Source organism: Manacus candei, unplaced genomic scaffold (assembly GCF_025592945.1).
Source record: "Manacus candei isolate 608988 ecotype Guabito, Panama unplaced genomic scaffold, ASM2559294v1 h1tg000041l, whole genome shotgun sequence".
Taxonomy (NCBI): Eukaryota; Metazoa; Chordata; class Aves; order Passeriformes; family Pipridae; genus Manacus; species Manacus candei.
The window spans coordinates 767099-793974 of record NW_026138089.1 but is presented as its reverse complement, the minus strand read 5'-3'; the positions used below and the strand labels follow the sequence as shown (position 1 = coordinate 793974).

Below are 26876 nucleotides of genomic sequence, written 5' to 3'. Positions count from 1 at the left end.
TAGAATAAATTAGTATTTTGTTATACTGATACTTAAACTTCAACCAGTGATGGATTGGCATTGTCAATATGTTATACATCATATAGACTCAGAATAGGTACCAATCCTTGCCACAAGGCATCCCTGGGTACTGGTTTTTTTCTTCTTTTTTCGGACTTCGTGAAATTTTACAAAATAAGACCTCCTATTATAGATTCATCAGGTTCAAATGACCTTGACCTATAATATACAGCAGCAATCCTAACAAAATAAATGGTCAGCCATGTTGTTAAACACCCCATTTCAGCTTCCCTTCTGCATTCCAAGGTACCATTTGCATTAATCCAACAGACTTTATTATCACCACTGTCCCCACACGACCCTTCCACAACTGCAGGTCTGTAAGTAGCTAGTGAAGGTGGTGTCTGCCTGTGATTACAGATCTCCAGTGTTCATTGTCAAGTTTCAGGTCAGTGCAAACCATACATGTACACTCCTGATGATGATTTCTGTTTGGAAACATAGCCTGTTTCAAAAAAACATAGCTCCAAAAAAAAAGGGATGGTAATTCTTGAAGAGGAAGACATCAGTTAAATATTTAGGGTTAGCATAGAAGAAACCATAAAGTGTCTATCCCTTAATATCTTCAAGAACAAATTATAAAAACTTCTGTGAGGGATGTCATAAATAATGACATTTGGGGGAGGGAGATGAATTAAATGACATCCTAAATTCTGTATTTCTGTGGCTCTGTCATCACTGTGCTTGCCCTTGCTTGAGTGCAAGCCTTCACAAGGAGAGACCCAGGGGTAGACTAGCAGATGCCAGAGAGAGGAGGTTTGAAATGATATATCAAGCATGTAGGGAAGAAAACAAACACCTGAGCACCTGGAAGAGTGTCATATGCTCTTAGTCATTTTTCCATGAAATCTTTTTAATGTCTGAGGGTTATTCATGAAGTTTTTGTAAAAAAAATAATCATCTGGCCCACAGTAGAGACTGCACAGTACAGATAGTTTTATTTATTTAATACGTACTGGAAGGTTTAATTTAAGTCATAGATGGTGTTTTTATGAAGCAGAAAAGTGTCTTGAGAAACTAGAAATTGACTCTGCGGGACATAAAAACTTTCTAACGTCAGCCATTCAAACACTAAGGGTTAATATGGCTATATTGGGAAATATGCAGAGTAGGTGTGCTCATTTCTGAGGATATCTTCTCACTGGCTATTTGTAGGAAGCGGCTGATGACAATGTCTTTGGCCTTCATGGTCTCCATATTCCTTTCCCGTGATATCTGCATGCTGATTTGATCCACATTAGCCATGATAAGCTCCGAGGCCAGGATCTGAGTGGGGGATGCCCTGTTTGCTGTGCTATCCATGATGTACTGCTTGTACAGTTCCACCAGCTTCTGCTCAAGGTAGTCGTTCAGGGCTGAGTCAGAGAGGGGCTGCTGGTGTGGCCCCAAGCTCGCCAGTCTCCAGCACGAGGAGTAGCCTTGGCCCGGCTTTCGGACGGTGTCGCTGGAGGGGGGGACCCTCACGGACTCCAAGGCGGGAGGAATCTCTGAGGACTCCAAGAAGGGGCCTATGCCACTGTCACAAGCAAAATCTGTCGTGACTGAGCTGATGGGCACCACGTAGTCCCCAGCTATATGCAAATCGTTGTAATTCTTGCAAATGCTTTTGCAGGAAGGTGGAACCAGGTAGGTGACTTTTTTCGTCAGCCCTTCGCAGGCACGTGTAGCTGGAGATGGCTGCCCTGTGGGTGCAGGGTGATGTGCAGGCTGTGGGAGATTATCCTTCTGCCTTCTGCTGTGCTTGCTACCTCTAGAGCAGACTGAGGAAATGCACTTGCCAGCAGATCTGCATCTCTGAAGGAGGCTTTTTCCTTGTGCTTCATCCGTGGGAGAATAATTAATGGATCTCATTTCATATACCACTTCATCAGCTGAAGTCTTGCTGTAGAGCTCAGGGTTCAGGTCTCCACAAAGGTAGGTGATTCTGTAAAGATAACCTTCTGACAGCATCCTCCTCCAAAGTCAAGGAATCACCAGCAGAAAGAAAAATGATAAGAAGAATTACAAAAACTTCATTATAAATTCACTGAATGGTGATTACACTCACAAGTTGTTATAGCTGCAGAGAGATGTTTCCAATTTGGATGTGAACAAGAGTGTCTCTGTCTTTCCAGAGGATTTGAGTCAATGATTATCCTGTCTCCCTGTTGTGCTGTTAACTCAATCATATCAAAGGGTATTCTGTATAACACAACATACACCATGTCCAATGCATCCAATGACAAGTGACTTGTGGAGAAAAGGACAAGAAGTGCTTTGTTGTGGAATAGCTCCTGTAGTAATTTACACTTAAATATGTCTGGTTTTGCCCTGGACTTCATTAAGAAGCCAAGGAGCTTCCCCCGTTTTCTCATATGCTTTGAAGCAATTTTTGTTATGTGTGGTTTGTCAGCTGCCTCTGAACTATATTGATTTGAGATTCATATTGAGAGTATCACCCCTTTTGTTCCAGACTAATCAACAACTGTAGGTTTGGTTCCTTTTTCACTAAAAAATCTCAGACCATTAAATTTGCACTTTGCACTTCTGCATTGCAATCAGGATGGAATTAATTGTCTCTCACTTTTAGACATGAAAATGTCAGTGACAAAAGCAAAACCTTTTAGAGGTATGATTCATCCGGCCTGGTTTAGACACCTAAGTCAAAATGAGGTGAACTGTGCCCTAGATTTGCTTATCACCCTCCAGTTGCTGTAAAAGAATCCTAAACTGATCACCCTAGATGTAGAAATCTGCAGTGTACTTTTGAAGAGACATATTTCAGTGCAATGCATAGGAAAATGCACATTTCAGAGGTACTCCAGCTCTTTCACAGTGAGATTAGTCACACCACCAGCTCCGAAATCAGTTTCCATCACATTTCTCAAAGGCACAGTAGGGTTCCAACAGTCTCTCCACTGTCTGAGCAGGTAGATCAGCTTGAAAAGCTGCTCAGACATGTTAGTAATTAAAGACAAGACTTGCTAGCAAGGACACACGTGCATCTGCACAGTAAATGTTCTGCCCAAGTTTTAGCAGCTCCACTACCACTAAAACTGTTCTTAAGTCCACCTCTGTGTCTTTTTTTTTTCATCAGATGTCAAGGATACAATCAATGGGAAAGATGTCCTAAAGAAATTGTTTAGTCCAGCAAAGAGAAAGTAGATCTAAAGTGAAAATAAATTAAAATTAAAATTATTTTTTCTTTCTATAATACAAAATATCTTGTGTGATTGAGAAACAAATAGCTTGTCTTTGCTTTAATTGCAAATACTTTTCTTCATTTACTATTTAACCTAATTATTATCCTTAATGGATACTGCCTTTGTAGGAACAAAAATATGTCCCAGTTATTTGACAATTTTCCTGTCTTCTTCAAAACTCCTGCTGTGATAAAGTCCCAGAATGGGAACACCTTCCCACAAACTGTGAATGAAGAGGTGGCATGTCTCTGGTACACGCTGTACTATCCTCTGCTGCTGTCAATGGCTCAGCTTATCTTTTCCAAGAATGAATAATACTTAATAAAGTATTTAATGTGTCACAGTTGCTAGTGCAGAATGCTGCACTAATAATAATTGTTGTGCAAATCCTGTCTAAGCAAGGATATAGACTTTGCACAGATATTAGGTAGGAGACAGTGTGAGAAAAGACTTTCCTTGGGACAGGGAATCACTTCCACTCCAAGAAGAAGAAGGTTGGAGGGAAAATAACTTCCCTTCAGACAGAAATATTAATGGGAATTAGATGTGTCCAAATACTTGCTTTGGTGACCATGGATCCTCTCTGATGCTGCCAGTTGTGTGAGATTTCCCACAGGCAGTAGCAATTAATGAAAAGTGATCTGCTTACACAAGAGAGGAAAACATCGTGTTCGGGGCTTGGCACTCCTTGCAGTACGCTGCTGTTGTCTTACTTTAGGTTTTAGCTCTAATTAAGGTGTCCCCTCAGAACTCTTAGCCAAATGCTAGAGCTACTCAGGTTATCAACTCATCTTCCTCTCTCCTCTGCTTCTGTTCCTCTCTTTTGCAGTGCAAAGGCTGTTCCCTTCCCCCAGCCATCCATGGCCCAGATTTATTGCAAAGTCACCACTAACTTTGGCTGGCTTGAATCTGGAACTGTTATACATTTATGCTATTTTTAATGTGGATTCTGAGAAATGAGTGGAAATGTAACATATGGTCTGTCCACTGCTTAACCAACAAAGGCAAAGACGGTTGTGTTCAGGTAGCACATGACACTTCAATCTTTCCTACTCCCCAGATGTGAGTCGTTTCTGCCATAAAGTGATGCATGAGGGAAATGAAACCTTTGGTTTCATTTCTTTGCATTCTGCTATACTTATTTTAAGAGTTTTGGAGCACACTGTCTGAGACAGGAGTGGAAACAAAACTGGCAAATTCAAAAATATTAGGCTCCCATTGTGCTCAGGAGCTGTGTGTCCTGCTGAATGAGTTACAGGTTTACCCTCTAAAGTTGGCAAGGGCCATTGCACTAATCTGGTTATTTTACATGGAAATCTGATTGAAGTTTTCATAGGTAGTGTTGAGAGCCTGAATTCAATAGGGAGGTGCATATAACTCTGGTCTCTCTCATCCTAGTACTTAATATAATATATACCTCTGTCAAGTTATTATGCCATCACTCCAGCAGACATGCAATTGGGTCACCTTTAATTTTTGCATTTTAAATCTGATAAGGATTGCAGATTTCATTAATTCTGATTTCTCCTTCCTCTTCTCTTAATCCCCCTTCCGTGCCACAGACACACATATACACCAGGATTCCAAGAGCACAGAGATTATATCTAAAGTCTTTCAATATTTGGATTTCACACTTCTCAAATTCACATTTCACTTCCCTCTGCCTGAGAATAACTGCATAACTTTTTGTTACAATTCTGATCTGACACATTTTGCATGTGAGGTGAACAGAGACATTTTCCTTGTTTGGTTACTGTCCTGGAAATGGGAGCTGACCACATTTTGCGTAAGCCTATTGGAGACAGAGGGAAAAGCCTGTCTGGTTTACGCTGTCTTTTCTGTCTGACATAGTCTTTAGTACTGTCCTGGGGTTTTTGCTCAGTTCTCCAGCAGAAGAAAGCCTAAAGGCAGGATGAATGTTTAAAGTCACATGGAGAATCCAGTGGTATTACCAGTGTGTGGCAGCAAATTTGCCAGGTCATAATTCTTGTAGATGGTGACAATGTTTGCATAAAGACCCCAGACTACAGTCTGAGAGCAGGAAAACAGAATAGGAGTTCTTGGCTCAGGATAAGCAAAATGCTTAAGGACAGCCTGAGAAGTGTACACAAATTGATATCATAAATTGTGTCCTATACAAAAACCTGGATATGACGAAAAGTTGCTATGGAAAACAGAAAGAACATTTGATCTCAGAACAGCTGGGATCACACTTCAGTGGGGAGGGGGACTTTTTTTGCATTGTAAAAAAAGGGGATGGAAACTCATAGAAGAGACAAGCTCATTTGGAATATGTCTGGCTTTCAGATCTGTGTGCGAGGATCTGAGTGGCATTAAAGTCGTGCTGCTGGTGATTGGAGCTCCAGTCTTATCATAGGGTATATCTTGAGTTCTAATCGATTTATTACATGGGATTCCAGATGACAGTGTCCCTGTCTTGAAGGAACTCAAATCCTGTGGATCCATCTGTAATATTTTTTCCCTATTTTAAGACATGTTTTTCCAGGCTGTGGAGATACAGACAGATCCCTTCAGTGAGGTTTGGGATCCACCTCAGAATGCCAGACATAGATGCAAGAGTCCCAGCAAGAAGAATAGTCTGGAGAGTAAACTTGTGTGTGTTGCAGGACCCATATCTCACCTTCTACTGGGGCTGCTGTGAAACAGCTCCCAGGAAGCCTCAGTGCAGCCAGTGTGGGGAAACCAGGATAGTGAAGGAGGGAGTATAACGAGCTGTGCATATGGATAAGCAGAACTTCTCCTTAATGCCCAAAACCAACAGATGTTTGTCATCTGAACCTCATTTGGCTTGGGTACAGGTAATGCTGATGACACTGTGGTGAGGTGGACACATCAGAAGGAAGAGCCATTTTACAGAGAGACCTGGACAAGCTGGAAGAGCAAGCCAGCAATAACAGTATCAGGTTTAACAGAGACAAGTGCAAGTTCCTGCACTGTGAGGACATAACCAAAGGGTCCAGCCCAGGCCAAGATCTGTGTGCCTGGGGAACAGCCTTGCTGAGAGGAACCTGGGGGTCCCAGTGGACAGCAAGCCGAAAATGAGCCAGCTGTGCAACAGCAGCAAACCGAATCCTGGGCTGCACTGCTGACTGAGATAAAGATATGATCATCCCACTCAGCATTTGTTAGGCTGCATCTGGAGTGTCCAATTCTGGTTCTCAAAATTCAGGAATGTTGACAGACTGGGGAGCACCCAGTGGAGGGCCATGAAGATGATCAAAGGGCTGGAAAACCTGCCGTGTGAGGAAAGATTGAAGGAGTTAGGACTCTTCTTCCTGAGGAAAATAAGACTGGGGGTAGGGGACAGCTCGTCATAGTATGCCAGCATTTGCAGCTGCAAAGATAGAGGCTCTCTCTTCACAAGAAGCCACATGGAGAAGACAAGTGGCCATAAGTACGTTACTATGGAATAGAGCCATAGAATCATTTAGATTGGAAAAGACCTCTAAGAGGTCTTTGAGTCCAACTATTAGCCTAGAACCACCATGTTCCCCACTAAACCATGTCCCTAAATGCCACATTCACTGTTTTTTTGAATGATTCCAGGAATAAGAAGAAAGAGGTTTCATCTCAATTTAAAAATTAAATTATTTTACTGTGAGAACTATGATTGGAATAATCTTCCCAGGGACATGGTGGAGTCCCCTTTACTGGAGGTTTTCAAGACGGGATTGGACAAGCTTTTGCATAATCTCATCCTTTCCAACATGGGCTGCTCTGTGACTAAGATTCTACAATAGTAGTGGCTGCTATTTGAGGTAGGAGTTGGCCCACTTTGCCCATGGTAGAAGAGAAGAGGAATAGCCAAGAGGTGGTTTAGCACAAGCATCCGAATGCTGCCCACTGGGTGTGTCACTTCCTCTCCCTGCTGCTGCTGCTCTGGAAGATCTGGGACCTGAAGGGCTGCACCATGAGGCTCTTTCAGCAGTGGTCATGAGCCAAATTCTTCTTGTTCCTGCCCACAGCTCTCTTCACTCTGATCTTTTGATCTTCCCATAGAAGAAAATACAAGCCCTGCTCATCTTCCTGATTCACGTGTCAACAGTTCAAGAGATGCAGGAAAGATAGGAGTACTTCTCCCATGTTTCAATGGGAATGAGTATGTTTGAGAGAATAACAATCCTGTATTTCAAGAGTAGGAGGGAATCTCCCTGAAGGACAGGCTGAAGAAAGCAAGTGAGGAAAGACATCTTCCCCAAGAACACATTGTACTTTATATGTCTACTGTATTGTTAAAGTTCTTGTTATACAGGTGTCTACCCATTTTTAATCATGCTAAATGGATGACAGTGAGTTTCTGGAGCAGCTGATTTCTTAGAAAAAAATACATTCTTAATGTATGCTTGAGTGCTATTGTGGAGTTTGGGGGGACATGCTTCCATAAAAATACAATGAAAACTGTATGCTGGTAAATACAACTTTTTGAGCTCTCAAATAATTTCCCAACCAAGTCTGTTTCATCAGTTCAAGTTCCTTGAAAATTCATAAATGCAAGCCTTGTTCATAATTTTCTACATTTTTCTTAATCATATATACCCACACAAATTAGGGTTAGGATCACATCAATCCAGTTGGATAACATTTTATGTCTCATATCTACAGCTGTAAGCAACAGCTTGAAATGTGAGGCTGGAAAGAATAAGGCTCCACATTCATAAGAAGGACTTGACTACATGGTATTTCTACATTGTGCTTTTATGTTTTTCTTCCTGAGGTGGAAATCATTTCCTGTTTCTGGATGTCTGTGTTTATTTTAATGAGTTGTTAGTTGTTATCATGACTGAACTACGTGAACTACAGTATTTTGTATCTAAGCATTTGAAGTAAAGGGACAGTACATTCATGTGCACTCCTATAGAAGATAACACATTTTTGAGAATTGAAAAGAATAAACGGTAAAGAAAGAAAGACAGAAAAGACTGGAGATGTTTCCCAGGAGTGAGTGAAATGGTCCACAAACAAGCATTGAAATGTTAGTCAAATTTTCTGTAAAGCATAAAAAGGGAGGGAGAGGGTACATGATGTGCATGTACACCCATGTCAAACTGTGAATTTGCAGCAAACCAGGAAACTTGCTGTGAATCAGGAAAACACGATGATAAAGTTTTGTTGTTTATACTTTTTAACATCATCATGTTTTCAGAGATGTCTCAGCTTTTTTTCTATGAATTTTTTTTAAATATGATGCCTATATTCATCTCTTGGTGCCTATTTTTATTTCTAATCTACAAATAGCATACTCCACTTTAAGGACTGTACTTAAATAGTACAGTAACACGTGCAGAAAGTTCAATAACAATACCATAAGCAACACATCTGGTAATACTCCCTTTAAAAATATTCAGAAAAACATTTTTAGTCTGATTTTGTGAAAGTCTTTAGAATTATCATATCATTTTGAAGTCACGTCGCAATCACAGTCGGTCATGGTTGTGAATATGGTACCTTTGAAGTGTTCTCATTACTTCTTAAGGCAGCAGAAACTGCATGTGGACAGCGGCTGAGACTCTGCAAACATAGGTGCATTCAAAACAGAAAAAGCACACCTTCATTTTACCCTCTACCAGGGTCCCACACAGACAGAAGTGAGCCACTTTGATAAGCAAGGGTAACATCGTCATACATTTGTATAATGCATAGTATATTTTAGTTCTTACCTCCAAAGATACAGCAGCTGACCAGGTACAGCAAATTTGATGTCTTCTAACTAGTTTGAAGCTTCCTGTGTGTCTGTCCTACCCCAAAATGCAATGTTCTGGTTTTATTTCCTTTTTAAATACACTTCTAAGATAACATCTGTTTTGCTTCTAATCCTCTATAGCAAAGTATAGAAAGAAAGTCCCTTAGGAGAGCAGGGGGTTTTATAACTGGCTGAACTGCAACACACTAAACTTGCTTCCCCTTTTATGTCTAAATGAAACTTCCTTGTGAAACTGTGTACTGTTAAAATAGCTGATTGCAACACAATCCAGGCAGATGGACTGTTATATGAAAAAAAACCCTGGTGAGTTGAACAGCCAGAACAATCTTAGAGAAACTGCTCATCTGTTGGTACCATACAGTGCACCCCATTTCGGTCACTATCCATCAATCTCCTTTTAGCTGAGGCAGAGAGACATCTTGACATGTCAAGATTGTCATGCCAAATGGGCTGGAAGAGTGAGGAGCCCAAGCAGAAATGTATTCCACAGCAGGCCTACTTTGCTTTCTGCAGACCCTGGTACATATAATTTTCCATCAAACAGCACAGCACAGATGCTTCATCAAGGTTTTACTTGGTGTGGGTAACACTTGTCAGGAGGGAAGTTAGACCCAAAAGTTAGACCTTGTCTTTTTTAGGACTCAGTGCTTGCCATACCCAGGCAGGTAGCTTGTCTTATCAGGGGTAGTGGATGAAAATACCTTAGGCAAGCAGGAATTCATCCTCCAAGCTTGAGGTGTATGGGCAGTGAATATGGCTTTGAGGTTGGTATTGGACTATTCCTTAAAGGGCAGAGGACAAGTACTGTCTGAAGCATGGAACTGGACTGTTTTAATTGATCCAAATGGAACATACAAAATTTGCTTAAGAAGGCATCATTAGGTGTCCATACATTGTAATAACAAGAGAAATACATTAGAAATACATTTTAATTCTCAGTAAATTTTAACTTCCGCATTGAGGACCATTTGTTTTTTTTTCTCAGAACTCTCGAACTATGCCAGCCAGAAACCATACTTCTAAGAACATAATTTCCCTAAATAATCACTGTGATGCAATATATGATTGAGACTAGTATCAAAGTCTTTTCCAGAGTCTTCTTAGACATAGACATGGAAAAAGTACATGTGCCAATCTGGCCCTACCTACACATCCCTAGCTAATTCATACAAGAGTTTAATAGGTAATATTGTGCCCAATCATGTGCCATGCTAGGATCAACAGCAGCTAAAATGCATAAAAACTGTACAAAATTGGCAGTTTAATGCAAATCTGAAATGCTGAAAAAAATGATCCCTGTGGAAACAAAGCTACTGTAGTAGCAGACCAACTCTTTTTTGCTTAATATTAACATTAATATTAATATTAGTGTACTTTTTTCCTTTAATCCTTCATTCTTACTATGGACCAATCTTGGGCTTGTCAGATTTATATTGGTCTAACACTTTTTTTGTTGTTTCCTTATCTGGATGAAATTGAAGGGAGCAAGAAATAAATCACTAGGAAGTTTTATCTCTTCTGTAGATCCAGAGAGCTCTATAGTTACAGGAGATCAATATTTCTAGTTAGACTGTTGGGAAATAAATTTGGTAGTGTAAAAAAGAATTTCTGTAAAGGTCCTTAGAGAGTTTTCAAAATATTTTTTTTAATCATCTAAATCCATGTAAAAACAGGAAGATACAAACAGACAGACATTTAAAGGAAAAAGTGCTTCCACAGCCAGAAAACTACAGGTATCCATAATCACTGAAAAGTCGACCCGCTTTTCTAGAGATACTTAAGTATGGATTTAAGACTTACCTTCAGGTAACTAGATTTGGAAAATATAAGTGGCCTTTCCCCCCTCCCACCCCCAGTCATGCACATGGAATGTTTACAGTTCTCTAGAGAACACCGTCTCTATTTCTGCACAGTAGCTTTATGTATCTGTGGAAGGGAGATGTAAACCTGTAATTTCTTGTCATATAAATTGTACATTAACATCCTGACAGTCTGGGCTTTGGGAGCATTCATTTATTCTAGTGACCTTTTCCACATTCACTCCTGACCTTGGAAGACCTACCCTCAGCTAAGAATCGCTGTTCTATATGAATTTCTACCACGTGGCTTATAAACTGCTCTGGGTGTAGCACTCTGAGGGCCTGATCCAGAGCTGAGTGAGCTGGGAGATGATACAGCACAGCGGCACCTGACCCCTTTCACAGAGATGCCTACGTGTGCTGTGCCTCCTGCACCCAGTGGAATAGATGTAAGAGGAGAGGGAAATCTTCAACACCTCAGGGAGTCTTTCAGTCAGTCTCTGCATCTGTAAATGTAGCTCAAATTTTTTGAGGCCATGCAAACTAATTTTTGTCAGTGTACTTCACTACTGCAAGCCCAATGCACCAAGACTGTGTATCCCTATCCCCTAAAGAGAAAAGAAAAACATTTCAAGTAAACTGTTTCCTTCTCTACCACATTCTTCTATTCACAGGGAATTTCCTCGAGGAAACTGCTTTAATTTTGATCCCACATACATCTACCTTAGCTTCTTATTTCAGCTCAAGAGTTTATTTTCAAAACAAATGGGCCAGTTGTTTGTCCTCGCTGTGCTTTGGTTTGCCCCTTGAAGCACATGAAAGAGACTCCTTTTGGATGAAACTCAGTGGGAGGACACACACCAGGACCATACCTGAAATTTGCCATGGACAAATTTCCCCATGGACTTTTATGGAGCCACAGTGGAGCTGATCCAAAATCACCTTCCCCACCCCCCATCCAGACCGTGCATCCTAGGGAGGCAGGGTTTCAGCAACTGCTGTTTCTCTGCCAGCATCTGCTCCAAAGATGGTGCACTATTTGCTGATGTAAGCAGAACAGAAAAATGCTGTCAAGGGACTCACCTCTAGGATAGTACCAGACAGTCCATCATTCTCAGAGTAACCCTTGCCCACCAACACCATTGAGCTCATGTGACTCAGAACATTGTAACTGATAAAACTGCACTGCCAGAAATAGAAGAGAAGGCTGAAGTTCCTCCTGTACAGCTACAAGGCTCAGAACAGAAGTTCAGAATAAATAAATCTCTGGCCTGTTTGGTCAAACAGTGCAAATGCTCATCACTTGCAGGTAAAATGTTTGTATTCTAGAAATTGTAAATTGGAAGGTTTTGATAGGCAATATTCCATAGATTTTTGTTAAAATTAATAGTGGGAATAAGTGCAGAAAATAAATCTATTTTCCTGCACATATAATTAAGCAGGTATGTACACCGTAAGCTCTCTCTCATTATCAAACAATTTCAGCTCTATTCTCATTTGCTATGTCTATACCTTTAACCAGGAAGGTTAACAATAGGTTAACAAAAGGTTAACAATATCACTTTAAGATTATCACCTGGTTTATAATTACTTGGTGCAAAGGACAAAGGAGATATTTTTAAACCTTTTGATCTTTGGAAGGAAAAACTTTATGGGAGGGAGATAAGCATTATCTAGTACTTCATCATAAAGAACAATCATGAATGATTTATGTTCCTTGCAGCTGTAAAATCAGATATATTTCAATCTTCCCAGTATGCCATACTTGATTAGGGCTGAAAACCCAATTTTCAATGCATTTATTATGGCAGTATAATTAATTATTTAAGTAAACCAGCAGTATTTAAGCAGGGAAGAACCTCCATCATACACACTTTTCTTTCCTCTTCCTTCATTGCTGGTAGTAGAAAATAGATCTGCAAAAATTTCTAGGTAAAATATGAGGATTCCCATCTTCCAAATGGCAAGTCTTGTTTCGAGATATCTCAGGCTGAAGGGAGTCTTCTGGGTGAATTACTCCAGCCCTCCACCTGTTATGTGGGAAAAAAGGTGGCTATGACATCATGCTCTCGGCCATGCACTTCCCATGAGGAAAAGAAATGGTCATGGATGCACAGAGAGCCTTACCATTCTGGAAAAGGTGAGGGAGTTTTGGTGCCCACCTGTATTTACTGTCTCCAGCTTCCCATGACCACTGATGGCCCATGCAGCAATGGGAAGTCTGGCTGTCCTTGGCACCCAGAGCTTTAACTCCAGCAACTCAGGGGGCACAGTACCTTCCATGCAGTTAAATCCCTCAAATTCTGCACTCAGAGTTTGATACTTCAGAATGAAGTAGTCATTTCATCACACAAAAGTGACCACTAAATCTTTTAGTTAACTACAGAGGCAAGGGCCATGGATTTCTTGATTTCTTGTTGCATTATAATATATCTTTTTGTACTTCAGTAAAATAGGGTACATTTGCTGCCTTATATGCTTCTTCTAGTCAATAAACCATACAATCTATTCCCGTGTTCAATTTTGTCTCTCTTTTGTGGATGACATAAATATTTAGTTATATGCAGACATCTCTACAGGTTTGATCTATGTGAAAATCAAGAAAACAATTAGGAAAATTATAAGCAACACCATTGCACTCTCCAATAAAATCGCTAAGGTCAAGGGGAGTTTTCTATGGGAAAATACAGCAGTATTGGACATAGCATATGTTGTTCCTCATTACAGTATCAGTCTTTTCTAGTAATGAGTAGCCAGTTAATAAAGTCTTTTCAGTTTGTGTTCTTTTCTTCTCTCACTAATTTACACGAACTAGGAGACTGACCTTGTCACAGTTCAGAAACCTTTCCCTTCAGTCTTAGCCTTTCTTCATTCATAATCCTTTATTTACCTTTCGTGGTCAAATTGTTCTGCCCATATTCTTTTCTTTTAATGGTCATAAATAATGCTGCACTGATGTATCCTGAACAAAGTACCTTATTGTCCAAGTGATCCCACTGGTGGCAGAGACTATATCGAGGTTTCCCTGCACAACCACACATGGGCACATAAGCCTATAAGCACTGTCAGTGCAGGAATCACGAGTGACCTGCAAAACATCAGAAGGCAGTGCTGGGCGGGCTGCCCTCTTTCTATTGTCCACATCTGACCAAAAGCCAAAAATGTCTCTTTTTTCTTTTTTTTTTTTTTTTGGTCTTTTAACTATTACCATGATAGCTTAGAAATGGGTGGGTTTTAAGCCAACAAGCAAGAATATCTAAATGCCACCTACTTTTTAGCACCCCTCAAATAATAATCAGAATAAAAGGTCTACAGTGTGCAAATACATAGATGTATATATTTACTGGCATCCTGATGTACACCATGGATACTGTGTACAGCTTGCTCTCTGCTGCTGACTGAAATATCCCAGGGTATGATGAATTTCAGTTGGCAGCAGAGAGGAGCCTGACTCTGTAGCACTCTGGGTAGAGTGTAAACCACAACCACTCTTCAAGCAATGAAACATATTCTCCCCCGACTCACCACCCAGCTCAGCAAAAGGGTCTATCAGTAGCTATAACCCTCCTTATCCTTGCACCTTCCAGATATTTTTAGGTATTTTTTAAGCTTCTCAGAATACAGACATCAGTTCTGCTCCTTTCTTAGAATTTGTGTTGTGGTAGGCATCAGTATTCCTTTGAAAGGCGATTTCCAAAGAGGAAATTTAGCAATGTTGTTTCTTTCACGGGTGATTTTTGCTCAAGATGCATCATTCCTCTGTAAGTATTTGAATTTCAAAATATGTATATATACACTGAAAGTTTGGTGGTTTCTCCCAGTTTTAGTTTTATTTAATGCTTTTCATACATTGAAAATTTCTTTAAATGCTTAAAATTCATATAAATAATTTCACAGCAATATGAAAAAATTATTATTATTTTTTATAAACTTGAATGTGTAGCAGATAGGAATGATCAGAATTAGTATTTCAAGTGGCAAATAAATAAAACAGCTATCTCAGATCCCTGAATTTCAAAACATCTCCTGCAGAATAAAAATAGTGCTTGAGCCCCCAACTATGGCAGATCACTTCCTACTACAGGGGTTCCACAGGGGTGTTACGCTGCATTCTTTACTCCACAAGTCTGAAAAGATTACTTGCATATGCTTAATTAAGTAGTATCTAATTGCATCCTATCAGCCAGATAGAAAAACACATCATTGGATGATTACAGATATACATTAGTATATTATCTTAGTGATAAGTCTAACCAGTAGGTTGGGGATGAAATATTTTGCTGCTTTCATCTTTTATTGATAAGCTTTTTTACAGATTCAGTGTCCAGAGCAGAGACTCCAGCAGCCCACATCATCCTAGGAAGAGGGCAGCAGAAATGAAGTTTGTTTACCAATGCTGCCAGAGCTTGGTTTTCTACCCACAAAAACATTTTTCTGCTTTTTTTGCCTCTGGGTGAGCTTGGAATCCCTTCTCAGCAGGTCTTCAGATTTAATAAACTCTAAGCCTCAGCAAATCCCAGCTGATAGGAGGAGGAGTTTGTTCTTTCACCTGCCTGCACCTTGAGGACAAGGAAGACTATTCATCTCTGCAGGGCAAGTACAGTACAATAGAGGTACTTTTCTTCCTAGCTCTCTGCCAGATTCTCACTGTGGCTACATAGACCCCCTGGGACAAGCCAGGATTTCCTAAAGGAAGAACTGGTTGATTATAATACAAAAGTTTCAAATGCTATTTCCAAGGGTAATACAGATTGTCTGGAACACTGCCTACATATATAAAATCCTGCCATATGATACATACTCTAATTCCAACGCTTGCATTGAGTCTTTGTTAAAAATAAATCATGAGTCTCCCTGATAATCTACTTCTTGGTTCAGCAACAACTAGTCACTGGTGGTGAGGCTTTAAGATCAGGCAAAGAGCTTTTATCTGTAAGACTGGATTGAGCAATACGTGAGGGTTTTCTTTTTTAGTTTGTTTTACTATACCGCAGTGTAACATAATAAAATTGGAGGCAGCTGAGGTGCCAAGAAGGCATTTTGGTCCTGCACTTTGGTCCATACAAACTAGATGCCAGCAAATCACTGCCCATGGTTTTGTTTGAGCTAGGTATTCCTGGGCAACCATGACATGAGTAAAGAAAAACAGGAAAAGCAGCAAATGTGAGAGTCTGCAACAAGCATGGACAAAGTGTCAGTTCCATCTGCTAACAAAGAATGGTTATCAGCACAGTTTGCTCCTGCTGAGCATTATCCAGGAGCCTGAGATCTGGCAAAGGGAGTGAGAAGAAGGAATGGTATCATGGGCAAGTTTCTGAAAAACAGCTTGAAAGCAAAGGGTCTCTGAGTTTATTTTTTTTAAAGAGATGGTTGCTGAGAAGGGGCAGAAAAACACTTTCAGATGGAGGCTGCAACTGAGATTTTACAAGGAAGACTGATAGGAAAAAGTTGTTTAGTTACATAAATAAGAGGAAAACAATTTTAGTGTGGTTTCTGAAAAAAACAAGGGTGGAACTCTGTGAATTAATGACAACTGTATATTTGATGTGGTGCTTGGGAGATTTACTGAATATGCATATCCATATTCAGGAAGACTGGGGCAGAAACAATACAATATTTCTACCTTAGAAATAAGGTAGAAAACTTTAAATTTAAAAATTTAAATTATGAGCCACCAGTGTATCAATGTAGAAAAAAGACCAATATCATCTTGTGCTGCATTAGGCAGAGCACTGTCCATGCTTTAAGAGAGCTGATCCTTCCCCTCTGCTCCACCCCTGAAGATATTCAAAACCAGCTAGACACAGTCCTGAGCAACCTGCTCTCACAGACTCATCTCTCAGCTGATATTTAGACCAGATGATCTTCACAAGTGCCTTCCTGCCTCAGCTGGTCTGTGTTTCTAAATAAGAAGGAGGTAAAAGATACAGCATTTGGTAAAAAATTCAACAAAAAATTCTGCAAATGTTTGTTGCTACTGCCACATAAAGTAACAGTGATGTGTGAATACAATACAATACACAAATATGTGTGACTGCAAGCATAATGACACAATAGACAAAAGCTGGATATAAAACTAGACAAAGAGGGAGCAGAATAATCACAAAGGAGGAAAACAGAGACTAAAGGTAAAGATATATTTGATTTTTGTGCTCAAAACAACATTTGATATTTGACAGTTGGGGCTATATTGCCAACACTGCCAACATCCACTGTGTTCCTGAATGAGATCTGTAAGTATTACATGAATAATTTTCTCAGCTTTTAAATCACTTAATAGCAAGCATGAGTTTACAAACGCTTTCAGGTAAACAAGACAATCCCATGGATTTGATTACAGAAAAGGGAAGCAAATTCAAATTATTTCAGTAATCACTACAGCAAACTGGAAATAAACCACCAAATTAACCACCCAAGGTGGTGGCCACAAGCAAAATAGCGTTTTCATAGTAAAAGATACGAATGCTGGCATAAAGAATCACAAAAGAGCAGAGAGATTTCTGAAACCAATAAGAGGTAGGAAACTTAAAGTTCGGGACAATGTGGATGACTCCTAAGTCAGTATTAAGGAATTTTTATATCTTTCTTGGCATTCTAGAAATGATAAAAAACTGTAGGCCACCAAGTAAAATAGGCTATTTCCCTTTTTTTTTTTCTTTAAATTGTTTATCTTTTGTATTAGGAAGCTGGCATCTTTATTGACTTGGTAAAGCTATTTATCAGGGAAGAATTAGATAAATCATCAAAAATTAAAGATATTTAGTATCTGTGCCATCTCTTTTTTTTTTTATCCTGCATCACGCCGACCTGCACAAACATCATTGTGTACAACACAGAAATTGTAACTTAAAAATTACAGTGACCCTATAGACAACTATATCATCATCAAACTGAGGAACCATTCATGCTAAGCCACATAGGGCAAAATTAAATAATAAAAATTATTTAATTATACATAGCAGGTGTCATAAGAAGAAGCGCTTAGCACCAGAGCATAACCCACATTCTGCAATGGATTTACTGTTACCCGTAACTAGGAAATATTTCACAACATCCCTGACTCACCCATGTGTAATATGTGATGCAATCGATGTTCACAGAAATTTGTATCCAGCCTAGAACCAGAACACAGTACTTTGAACCCCATACTATTATGCCTGGGCAAAATTCAGAATTAAGGCTGCTTGCTGTCCTTAAAGCATGTGGTTTACCACTCACAAACTGCAAAGAAAAGTGGGTATATTGTCAACAACATTCTCTGGTAACCCTGAGGAGCTCTGAAGTTTGACTGCTGCGGTCAAATGTGTAAACAGATGTCCTGGTCTCTGGTGACTACCTAGAAGAGTTCTTTTTAACTGAAGTCTTTGAATCACTTAAATCACTCTGAAGAGAAGACTGGGAGAACACAATATCTCCATATATACCCAGTTACATCCCACATCTTCTCTGCACACCCCACATCTCTGTAGACCCAGGCGCACGTTCAGCGTGAAGCACGAGCTCTCCTGAAGAGCAGGAGGTGTTTGGTCACTGCCTAGTTGCCTTTCAGCTGTGGCTGAGGAGAGGACAGAGAAGTGACAACTTTAGCCATTCTGTTGCTTGCTTTGCTGCCAAGCAATGTGACTTCTGGGATGAACTGAGCAGGTGGGACCAGCACTCATAGCGATGGACAGAAACTTCCCATCAACTGTGCGGGTCGTAGAGCAGCCCAGGAAAGAGTAAAAACTACCAGTACCCTGACTCACAATCCTAGCAGCTATGGAGGGCAGGGGAGGGGATGAGAATCAAAGTTATCCCTTTCGCTGTTTTAATTGCTAAATTGAATTACTTATGATTAGGATGTTGGACTTATCTCTTAAGTGGTGGAATGTTTTTTAATGCAATAAATACCAACCTGACATGAGGAACAATGAGTGTCTTTATAGTGCAGGAAGGATGAAGCTTTGTCCTGTCTTCTAAAAAAATTTATTCTTATGAAACCATTTGGAAATTGAGAAGCTCTTTTACCTGCAGACTGGAAAGAATCATCCTTTTAACTTTTTTTTTTTACTTCTTCAGTCCTTAGGCCCACAGCCACAGAATATTATTGGATTCATCTGCTCCAGGTACATGTTTAGAGGCACAAAGGTGAGACAGAGAGTTTGGGCCTCTTAAGATTTGTATTAATGAGAAAGAAAATAATTTCTAAGATTTGCTAAGAAATGGACATTCCGCCTCTGAAGAGCTTCTGTGGCAGACACAGCCCAGTTCCTCATTCTTTGCCTTCAAAGGTAAATGAACTGAGCATTGCTCATAAAAGTGTAGAATGAACTTTGCACAACAGGCGAAATTTGTTATAATCAAGACGGCCTCTGAGCATGAATCAATAAAAGAGGCAGAGCAACTGTGGAACAAGTTCAGTATCCACACACCAGTCACTCTATGTGTAGACGGCCACACCACACTCAGGGTGTCTCACCTTTCTTCCACGACAGTCTCTTCTTCAATGAGGATGGTTTCCTTCTTCTGGAGGCTGATTTTTTAAAGTTTACCTGATGAGGGTTTTTTGCAAAGCCAAAAGATAACATCATATTTAAACCTTCCCTCTCCTGTCCAGAAAAGTCTTGAGAGAAATATGTTTGTTAACTGGGATCACCTGTTTTACATACACTGTCTCAGTTGTCAGAATTATATAAAAGTTAATCCTTCTGCTGACGTACATAAGGAAAAACAGCATTTCAGCCACAGAAGAGCTCTGTGTGTTATATAAGGCTTCTAATTATTACAAAATTTTAAAGAAGAAGAGGCAAAAAGAGAACAAGAATCAGTCTTTTCAGGAGAAGGTACAGAAAACAAAAATCCTTTTATTTGGATGTTGTGTCCTCTGGGAACTTAAGGGATTGTGTAACTGAATGCCTAGGGGAAAAAAAGCTGGTGTTTCTAATCTTAGAAGAAAATGATGAGGTAACTTTCTAAGTTTCCTTCCAAACTAAATTATTCTACAAAAATTTATGGCATTGAACTATTAGAAAACCACTTAGTAGTTTATGTTATTTGATGTATATTTTGATGTTATTTTTATATCCGGAAATATTCTATTCTATTATGTTATATTATGAAAACTTTGTATATGTTTATATTACATACATATAAGACATTTACTCAATCATATATATTATGTACTTCTGTATTAAATTTAATTATTTAGTGTTCATACCATTTATTTTCAAAGTTTATGTCATGCATTTAGCCATTATGAATTAATTAAAATTGTATTTCTCTACATTTCAAATGCCTCCAAGATCTCTAATGCTCTCTGTCCTTTGTTTTAGCAGACTCATGTGCTCCACCACTAATCATCTGAAAACACCGCACAAAATACACCAGAAACACAGGTTTTTCTGTTTACTCACTGTTTATCTTGTTTACAAAAGTACAGCAAACAAAATTGTAAACAAAGAAACCTTTTTTATATTAAAATTTTAATCTTGTTTCTTTCTTAAGAAAGCAGTGACAAAGCAAAGCAAACGCGCACACACATCAAGCACATTTTAAAGCATTCACAGGAGAAGGGTACATCATCTTTCCGTCTTAAATTCACTGCAAAATCTTCCTTTGACTGCAGGGGGAGCAAGAATTTTCCTAAAGTGTTTTTGAAACATTTAGCTACGGTGGACTCAGTGAGCAGTGTCTTTTTCATTAGCCAGATAATTATTTCTACATAGAACAGAAAGTATAAACTACACCCATAGCATATGAAATCAAACTGAGCAGTGTGTTGCCTCAGGCTGACTCCCTGTCTCAAACAATACGGTAGAAACAAATGCATAAAAGATGCTAAAGTTAGTAATTTAATTTCTTTGTGTTATACAAAAAATATAATTTCATACAGAATGAACAGCCAGCTCTAAATTTATCTTAGAATAACAGAAAACGTATGTCATTAGACAGGTTATTTTTCTACTTCTGCAATAAGTAGATGAATTTTACCACAGCTACACTGATGTTTGTCACCTGAATGTCCAGCCTTATGATTTTATCTGCATCCCTATTATCTTTTGTCCTAATATCCCCAATAAGGAATATATACAGACAAATCACTCTTTTGTAGTCATTAGAATTTTAGTACACTGCCTAGAAGAATAAATGCAGCTCCTAATGTACTCCCAGGGATGACTCACAGATAAGGCAGCTGGAGCAGTTTCCACCTCAGCTCCCACTCTGCCCCTAAGGAGCTTCTGCTCCTGTGTAAGAACCCTGTAACCTTGAGAGAACCAAATACCATGAGTAAGCTCTTCTGATAATGGACCAAGAGCATTACTGCAATTAGAAGTTGATAACAAGTAGCTGCAATATGAATACATAAGTACATTCTGTTAATGAACCACTGCTGGGTAGACTGAAATGTCAAAGGCCCTGGAATATGAGGGGATAACATGACTGCAGTGTGCTGCAGTTATCAGGAACTCACATTGGGAAACCTGAGCAGAAAACTATGTTTTGAGGTATATTAAATAAAACCAGGAACCTGCTGTTGGAAGGCCACTCAGCCAGTGTATGAGCTTCACATAATTCACCATGTGCAGAACTGCCCAAAAACCTATTGAAGCAGCCATAACTGAAAGCAGAGGTGGAACCATCTTTATATTGCACATATAAGACTATAACAAATACCTGCTGCTGCACAAGTGTCTGTGCTTTAGAACCCAGTATGCAAATCTGACCACTCTGCTTGCCTGCAGTGCTACCTACAGAAGTGTTACCTTACGGTCACCCCAGGGAAAGACACCCCTTATGTTTCCTCTGCTCCAGCATCCTGCCCAGCAGGCTTGGCTGCAGTCCAGCTGGCTCTGACAGAGGCAGGTATTAACACCAGCATTGTCCTGGGTTTCCAGGACTGCGACAGGTCTGATGTCTGTGTTGAGTCAGGACAGTGTGGTCAGCAGTTCGTCTTCACCTCCCAGGACTGGAGAAGGAATAGCTGAACTGGTCAGTGTTTCGGACAAGCAATTTTCTTCATTTTGCATGTTGTGCTCCTCCACCAGTGCACCAGGGAAGTACATTCTTTAGATTAGCTGTTCTAAGTAATGCTTAGGATATGCGGCCTCAGCAGGTGCTCAGAAAATGTATAATAAATTATCAAAATGTCAAATGCAGTCTTTGAAGATTAGTCCACATATCCACTTTCTCTTTGGGTGACAGGGCTTTTTGCCTTAATGATATCTACTAGACATGTCTCAACTCTTTCACACTCTCCTCAGGATATTCTAGAGGGTTTTTTACTTTACACAGTTATTCTTCAGTACTGGAGAGCCCTTTTCTCTTGGGTAGCTTCACTGATAGTTTCATTGACAGCTTGGTTACCTTCCTCTCTGTGTTTTTCTTGTAGTTTATTTTAGTTCATTATATCTGAGAGCTTCTTTTTCTAGAGCTGAGTTGTTACTTTCTTTCTCCATGAGCATAGCTTTCAAGTTCTGCTTTGGCAATCACAGAAAGAAATACATGTAATATCTTCCAGATTCATTTCAAATACAACTCAATTTCCAATACAAACACATCAAGGCATCTTTTATGAAGTTTGGAAAGATTAGTGTTCATTTTGGTGTCCCCAGTGAGGTATAATTGCCAGCTTAGAGAGCAAATGAGTTTTCTGACTCAAGAAACTTGTGCATTATACGTGTCCATCTCTGCTCCTTTGAACCTAAAACACTCCAAAATAGTGAGGACAAGCTTCAGGAATAGCTCCTACTGGTGTGTTTCATCACATCAGTGTCAGAAAGGATCTGTTACTCTGGATTAAGTCCTTTCACACTCCAGTCGCCGGAAACATCACTCGAACTGAGGCCTCCTCATCTGACATCCAGAATGTCTTTACCTATAAATCAGGCTTTGTTGGACTCTTCTTACCTTTTCAGTGATCTTCTACAGAATTAGTGGACTGTAAATATCAAGTCCTCACTGAGACTACAGAGTTTTCTTTTAAACATCTGTCCTTTTATTTAGGGAAATATCTAGATAATTCAAAAATACATAAATATTAAAACCATAAAAATGGAAAAATTTTTAATCTAGCAGCAACTCTTAAGTCTGAGTTATCAAACTACCATATCAAGCTTTTCTCCTAGGTCTCCCTGCCTTTATTTTGAACCATCTGTGTAGGTTGTATATCTGTTAACTATTAATCTAGGAGCAATTTCTACCTATTCCTCAACTGCTAAAAACTAACACAAAGTTAAAAACTGAAGCAAAGGCATGTCCCATGCTCCTCTTCTGACAAGAAATTCCTTGGCACTGAAATCAAAGGTTGGGATTTGCTTTACTCCTGAGTCCTCGATGACCTGGGTGTGGAAGTAACCGTTGCAGTCATCAGCAGTTCCACTTGCAATGTGGGTGACATTTAGGTACTTACAGAAGACCATTCTAGCAAGCCCATTTTTCTGACAGAGTATCCATTCCCATGTTTCATGTTTCAGGGTAAGAATATAGCCACGTGAGCTAGCAGATTAGCTGAAATTGTAAGCTTTCCCAGCACTGTACTCCTTGGTTGTCCATCTTTTTCTATTTCAAAACTCAGATGCTCTCTGATACCCTTCTTCCTTATGGCTGACATCCAGCCCTACAGAGATATTTTTGCTTTGAGTATTTAGGGCAAAGGTGACTGACATCAATGAATGACTGTCTCAGAATGACCTTGGGACTGTTTCCATCTTCAAAATCTATAGGAAGGCTCCCTACAGATTCTTTACTAAACCACTACAGACTAGGAAGCACTACAAAACTGATACAGCATTTGGAAACTGCGCAGGTTGCGACAGCAGTCTTGAGGTCATTCTTTTCTTGAAGCACTTTTATTGTTTCAGATTCTTCTTGGAGACACGCCACATACAAACTGGCAAGCAGTCCTTCTGAAGGAAGGCAAGAGTTTTTTAGCTGCAGCTTACACTTCTTGAGAAATATTAAGTACACTAGTACACTGTCTGTGTGCTCCCTTTGTCTCTTTAGATTACAAATGCAGAGGAACTGAAAGAATGCAGCTGATGTTAATCTACAGACTTGTCATGGAGTTGAAAGGAGTAAAGCTGGAGCATGGTTACACGTACTTCAGACCGAGTGCTTGTTGCACTTACCCTCGAGAAAAGTCACAGACCCACAGAATCACGTAGGTTTGAAGGAACACCTGGAGGCCAGCTGGTCCTACCTGCTGTCCAAACAGACACAGCTAGAACAGGTTGGTCAGACCTTGTCCAGTTGCATTTTGAGTACCTGAAGGATGGAGATTTTACAGCCTCTCTGGGCATCTGCTCCACTCTTTGATAACTCTGACTGGGAGGGGAAAAAAATAGTTAAAAAAAAGTTCCTTATTTCTAGCCATCCCTTCCATCTAAACAGAATACTTGTGTCTTCACTCCTGTCATGTCACCGTGCAAATTCAAGAGATTGGATCCATCCATTTCCTCCATGCTTTCCCACAAGGTAAAGTTATAGACAGCAGTAAGATGTCCCCTAGGCTTTCTCTTCCTAGGGCTGAGCAAACACAGCTCTCTCTCAAATGCTCTTTGTACATTATCTACTAGTCCCAAGAAACTCCAGCTGCTGGTAACTAACATCATTTTACCTTACAATATAACCAGAGCATAAAAAATCTCCAGAAGACCTCAGTGTAGCTGAGCTCTCCGATCAGTTTTATGAGAGATACACTAGTTTTGTGATCTAAAACTGAAAATATTCTAAAGTTACACATAGCAGTATCTCTAAGTTATTCTCAAAAGGAGACAGTATAGTCCAGTCTTCATGATAATAATGTCCATTAGCATCTCCAGAATTTCCCAATGGACAGCTAACATTTCATTTGATGATAGGGAGGGTGAAGGTCTCTGAGCAACTGAGGCAATCTAAGAGGTTGCAGCTGGTAAACGTTTCGTGCTGTCCGTAGTCTTCTCCACATCATCTCTTACTTATTCTTAACCTTTCCCATGCTCTTTGCTGTGGAAAGCTCTGCTTTTGCACCAGCTCTGGCTCTCATTACAGCAAGTGAGTCAATTCAGCTTCTTGGCAGAGAACAATCCACTTTTATTTTGTCTGGGTATGTTTTCTGCCATATTAATGAGCTCAGACGACTCAGGAAAGGATCCAATAAAAACCAGACCCATTGCACAATAAGCAGAAACTCTGCATGGCCAGCATCGGGATGGTAGTGGTAAAAACATCATCTTTTAGGACCTATGGGTGGCTAGATCAGCTTACCCTGTGGAATCCTGCCTCTGTCAGTCATTATCACTTTATTTAGTCCTGTGTTCTCTGAGGGCAACAGGAATGCAGTTACTGATTCCTGAGGAAGGCAGTGGCCAGGGAAAGCAGTGCCTTTGGACCCGAGAGAAAGTTGTACTTTACCTCTGCTCTCCTAAGGACTTGCTACGTGACCACTGACCTGTAATTCAACTGCTCTGAGCCTTTCTCCATATCTGAAAAAAAATGCCAGAGGAATTACACTTTCACAAAAGGTTTTGTAGAGGTAATACATCAAAAACTTTTGAAGTTCATAGGTAAAGTATGGATCCTGGGGGCAACTAATTACCTAGATGACTAGAGCACTATATAATAATCAGTACTAAATTTAATCAGTACTAAATTCTCAATGCCCTTTCTGAGGATGTTGCACAGCAATTCAGCATGCAATAACCAAACTGAAACAGAAAACTGAAAAGATGGGAAATATTTTCTTTACTAAATATGTGTTTTCCTTAATACACTAAAAGATATTTCTACATATAGCATATATATTTGATGGTATGTTTTAATACACACTATCCTTATGTATTCTCTATGGACATATGGCACCTGTCACTTAAAGCTTTGTTTTCTCCTGCTTTGTTTTGGTTCTTCTGCATGATGTAAGACCACAGGTTACTGCATGATTAACAGAATTTTTTTAACTCAGTTTAGCAACAGTCCCATGGTTTTCATACAATTCCACTGCTGTATCTTGGTTTTAATATCTGCACCACATATGAAAACCAGCCTAGAGTGTATATCACTAAATTTCCAATCCTGCGCTAGGATTTAGAGGTAAAAGTGTCAAATATCAGGATTTAGAGCAATTCACATTTTTTTCTAATCCTACTATCACACATAGCAATTTCACTTAAGCTTATTTTTTGAAATATCCACCATTCAGTGCAAAAAAAAAAGATGCACGAAAACATGCTCTGTATGAGCAGCAGTTGCATTGCTTCCGCTAACTTGAAGGTTAAAGTAAAGAATAGAATGAGCCTATGAGAACTAGCCCTATCATCAGTTTATGTAACATGAATTAGGTTAACTCATTTGACAAAAATAAGTAAAAAACAAACAAAAAAAAAGCTGGTAAAATACAGCTGTTATGGAACCTGCAGAAAACTAACTCATTTTTAATGTGTCCCTTCAATCGTAGAATCATAGATTATGTTGAGTTGGAGGGATTCATCAGGATCATTAAGTCCAACTCCTGGCCCTGCACAGGACATCCCAAGAATCGCATCATGTGCCTGAGAGCTTTGGCCAAATGCTTCTTCACTGAAGAGTAAAGTTTCAGGTGTAAATTTTGCAGTAAGTTGTCATAATTTTTTATGGAAGGTAGATGACCAAGTGTCTCACAGTTAAGGATTTTGAAACACAGAGTACCTACTATACCACTAATGAATATTTATATTTCTCTGAATTATTCATTTTAATTCCCAGGAACATTTACTTTTATCTATACAAAATTCTTGTGTGGTTTTTTTTTCCTGATTTCCTCATGTTGATTTGAATAATAGGGCTTTGAGAAACCTGGTCTAGTGAAAGGTGTTCCTTGCCCATGGAAGGGAAATTGGAATGAGATGATCTTTGATGTCCCTTCCAACCCTAGCCATTCTGTGATTCTATGACTCACATAAAGACTTACTGGCTTAATAACTACTTTTCAAAGCACTTAGTAGTAGTCGTCTTCAAACCGTGAATTTATTTTATCTAAATTTTATTTTTGTCCACCAGAAAGACAGCAACTGTCTCAGGGTTCAAACAGTGTGAGAGTGATTCTAAATATAAAGTGTCATTCAGGGAAAACTATTGTCTAATATCAGGTCAGAAGTAAAACACATCCTGCGAGGCATTCAT

General features: G+C 39.5%; 1 protein-coding gene across 2 annotated transcripts; it reads right to left on the bottom strand.

Moving 5' to 3' along the window:
- Positions 1-1106: 1106 nt before the first annotated feature.
- TASL (TLR adaptor interacting with endolysosomal SLC15A4) lies at positions 1107-11924 on the bottom strand. Of its 2 annotated transcripts, XM_051795077.1 has the most exons (3): positions 10765-10808; positions 8921-8998; positions 1107-2014 (listed from the first exon to the last, which is right to left on the bottom strand). In XM_051795077.1, the coding sequence occupies exon 3, from the start codon at positions 2008-2010 to the stop codon at positions 1132-1134; it is 879 nt and encodes a 292-aa protein (XP_051651037.1). In that variant the 5' UTR covers positions 2011-2014; positions 8921-8998; positions 10765-10808; the 3' UTR covers positions 1107-1131. The 2 variants fall into 2 exon arrangements, with proteins under 2 accessions (XP_051651037.1, XP_051651038.1); XM_051795078.1 differs by lacking the exons at positions 8921-8998; positions 10765-10808 and adding an exon at positions 11847-11924 and having other exon boundaries at positions 1107-2011.
- Between the last annotated feature and the right edge of the window lie 14952 nt (positions 11925-26876).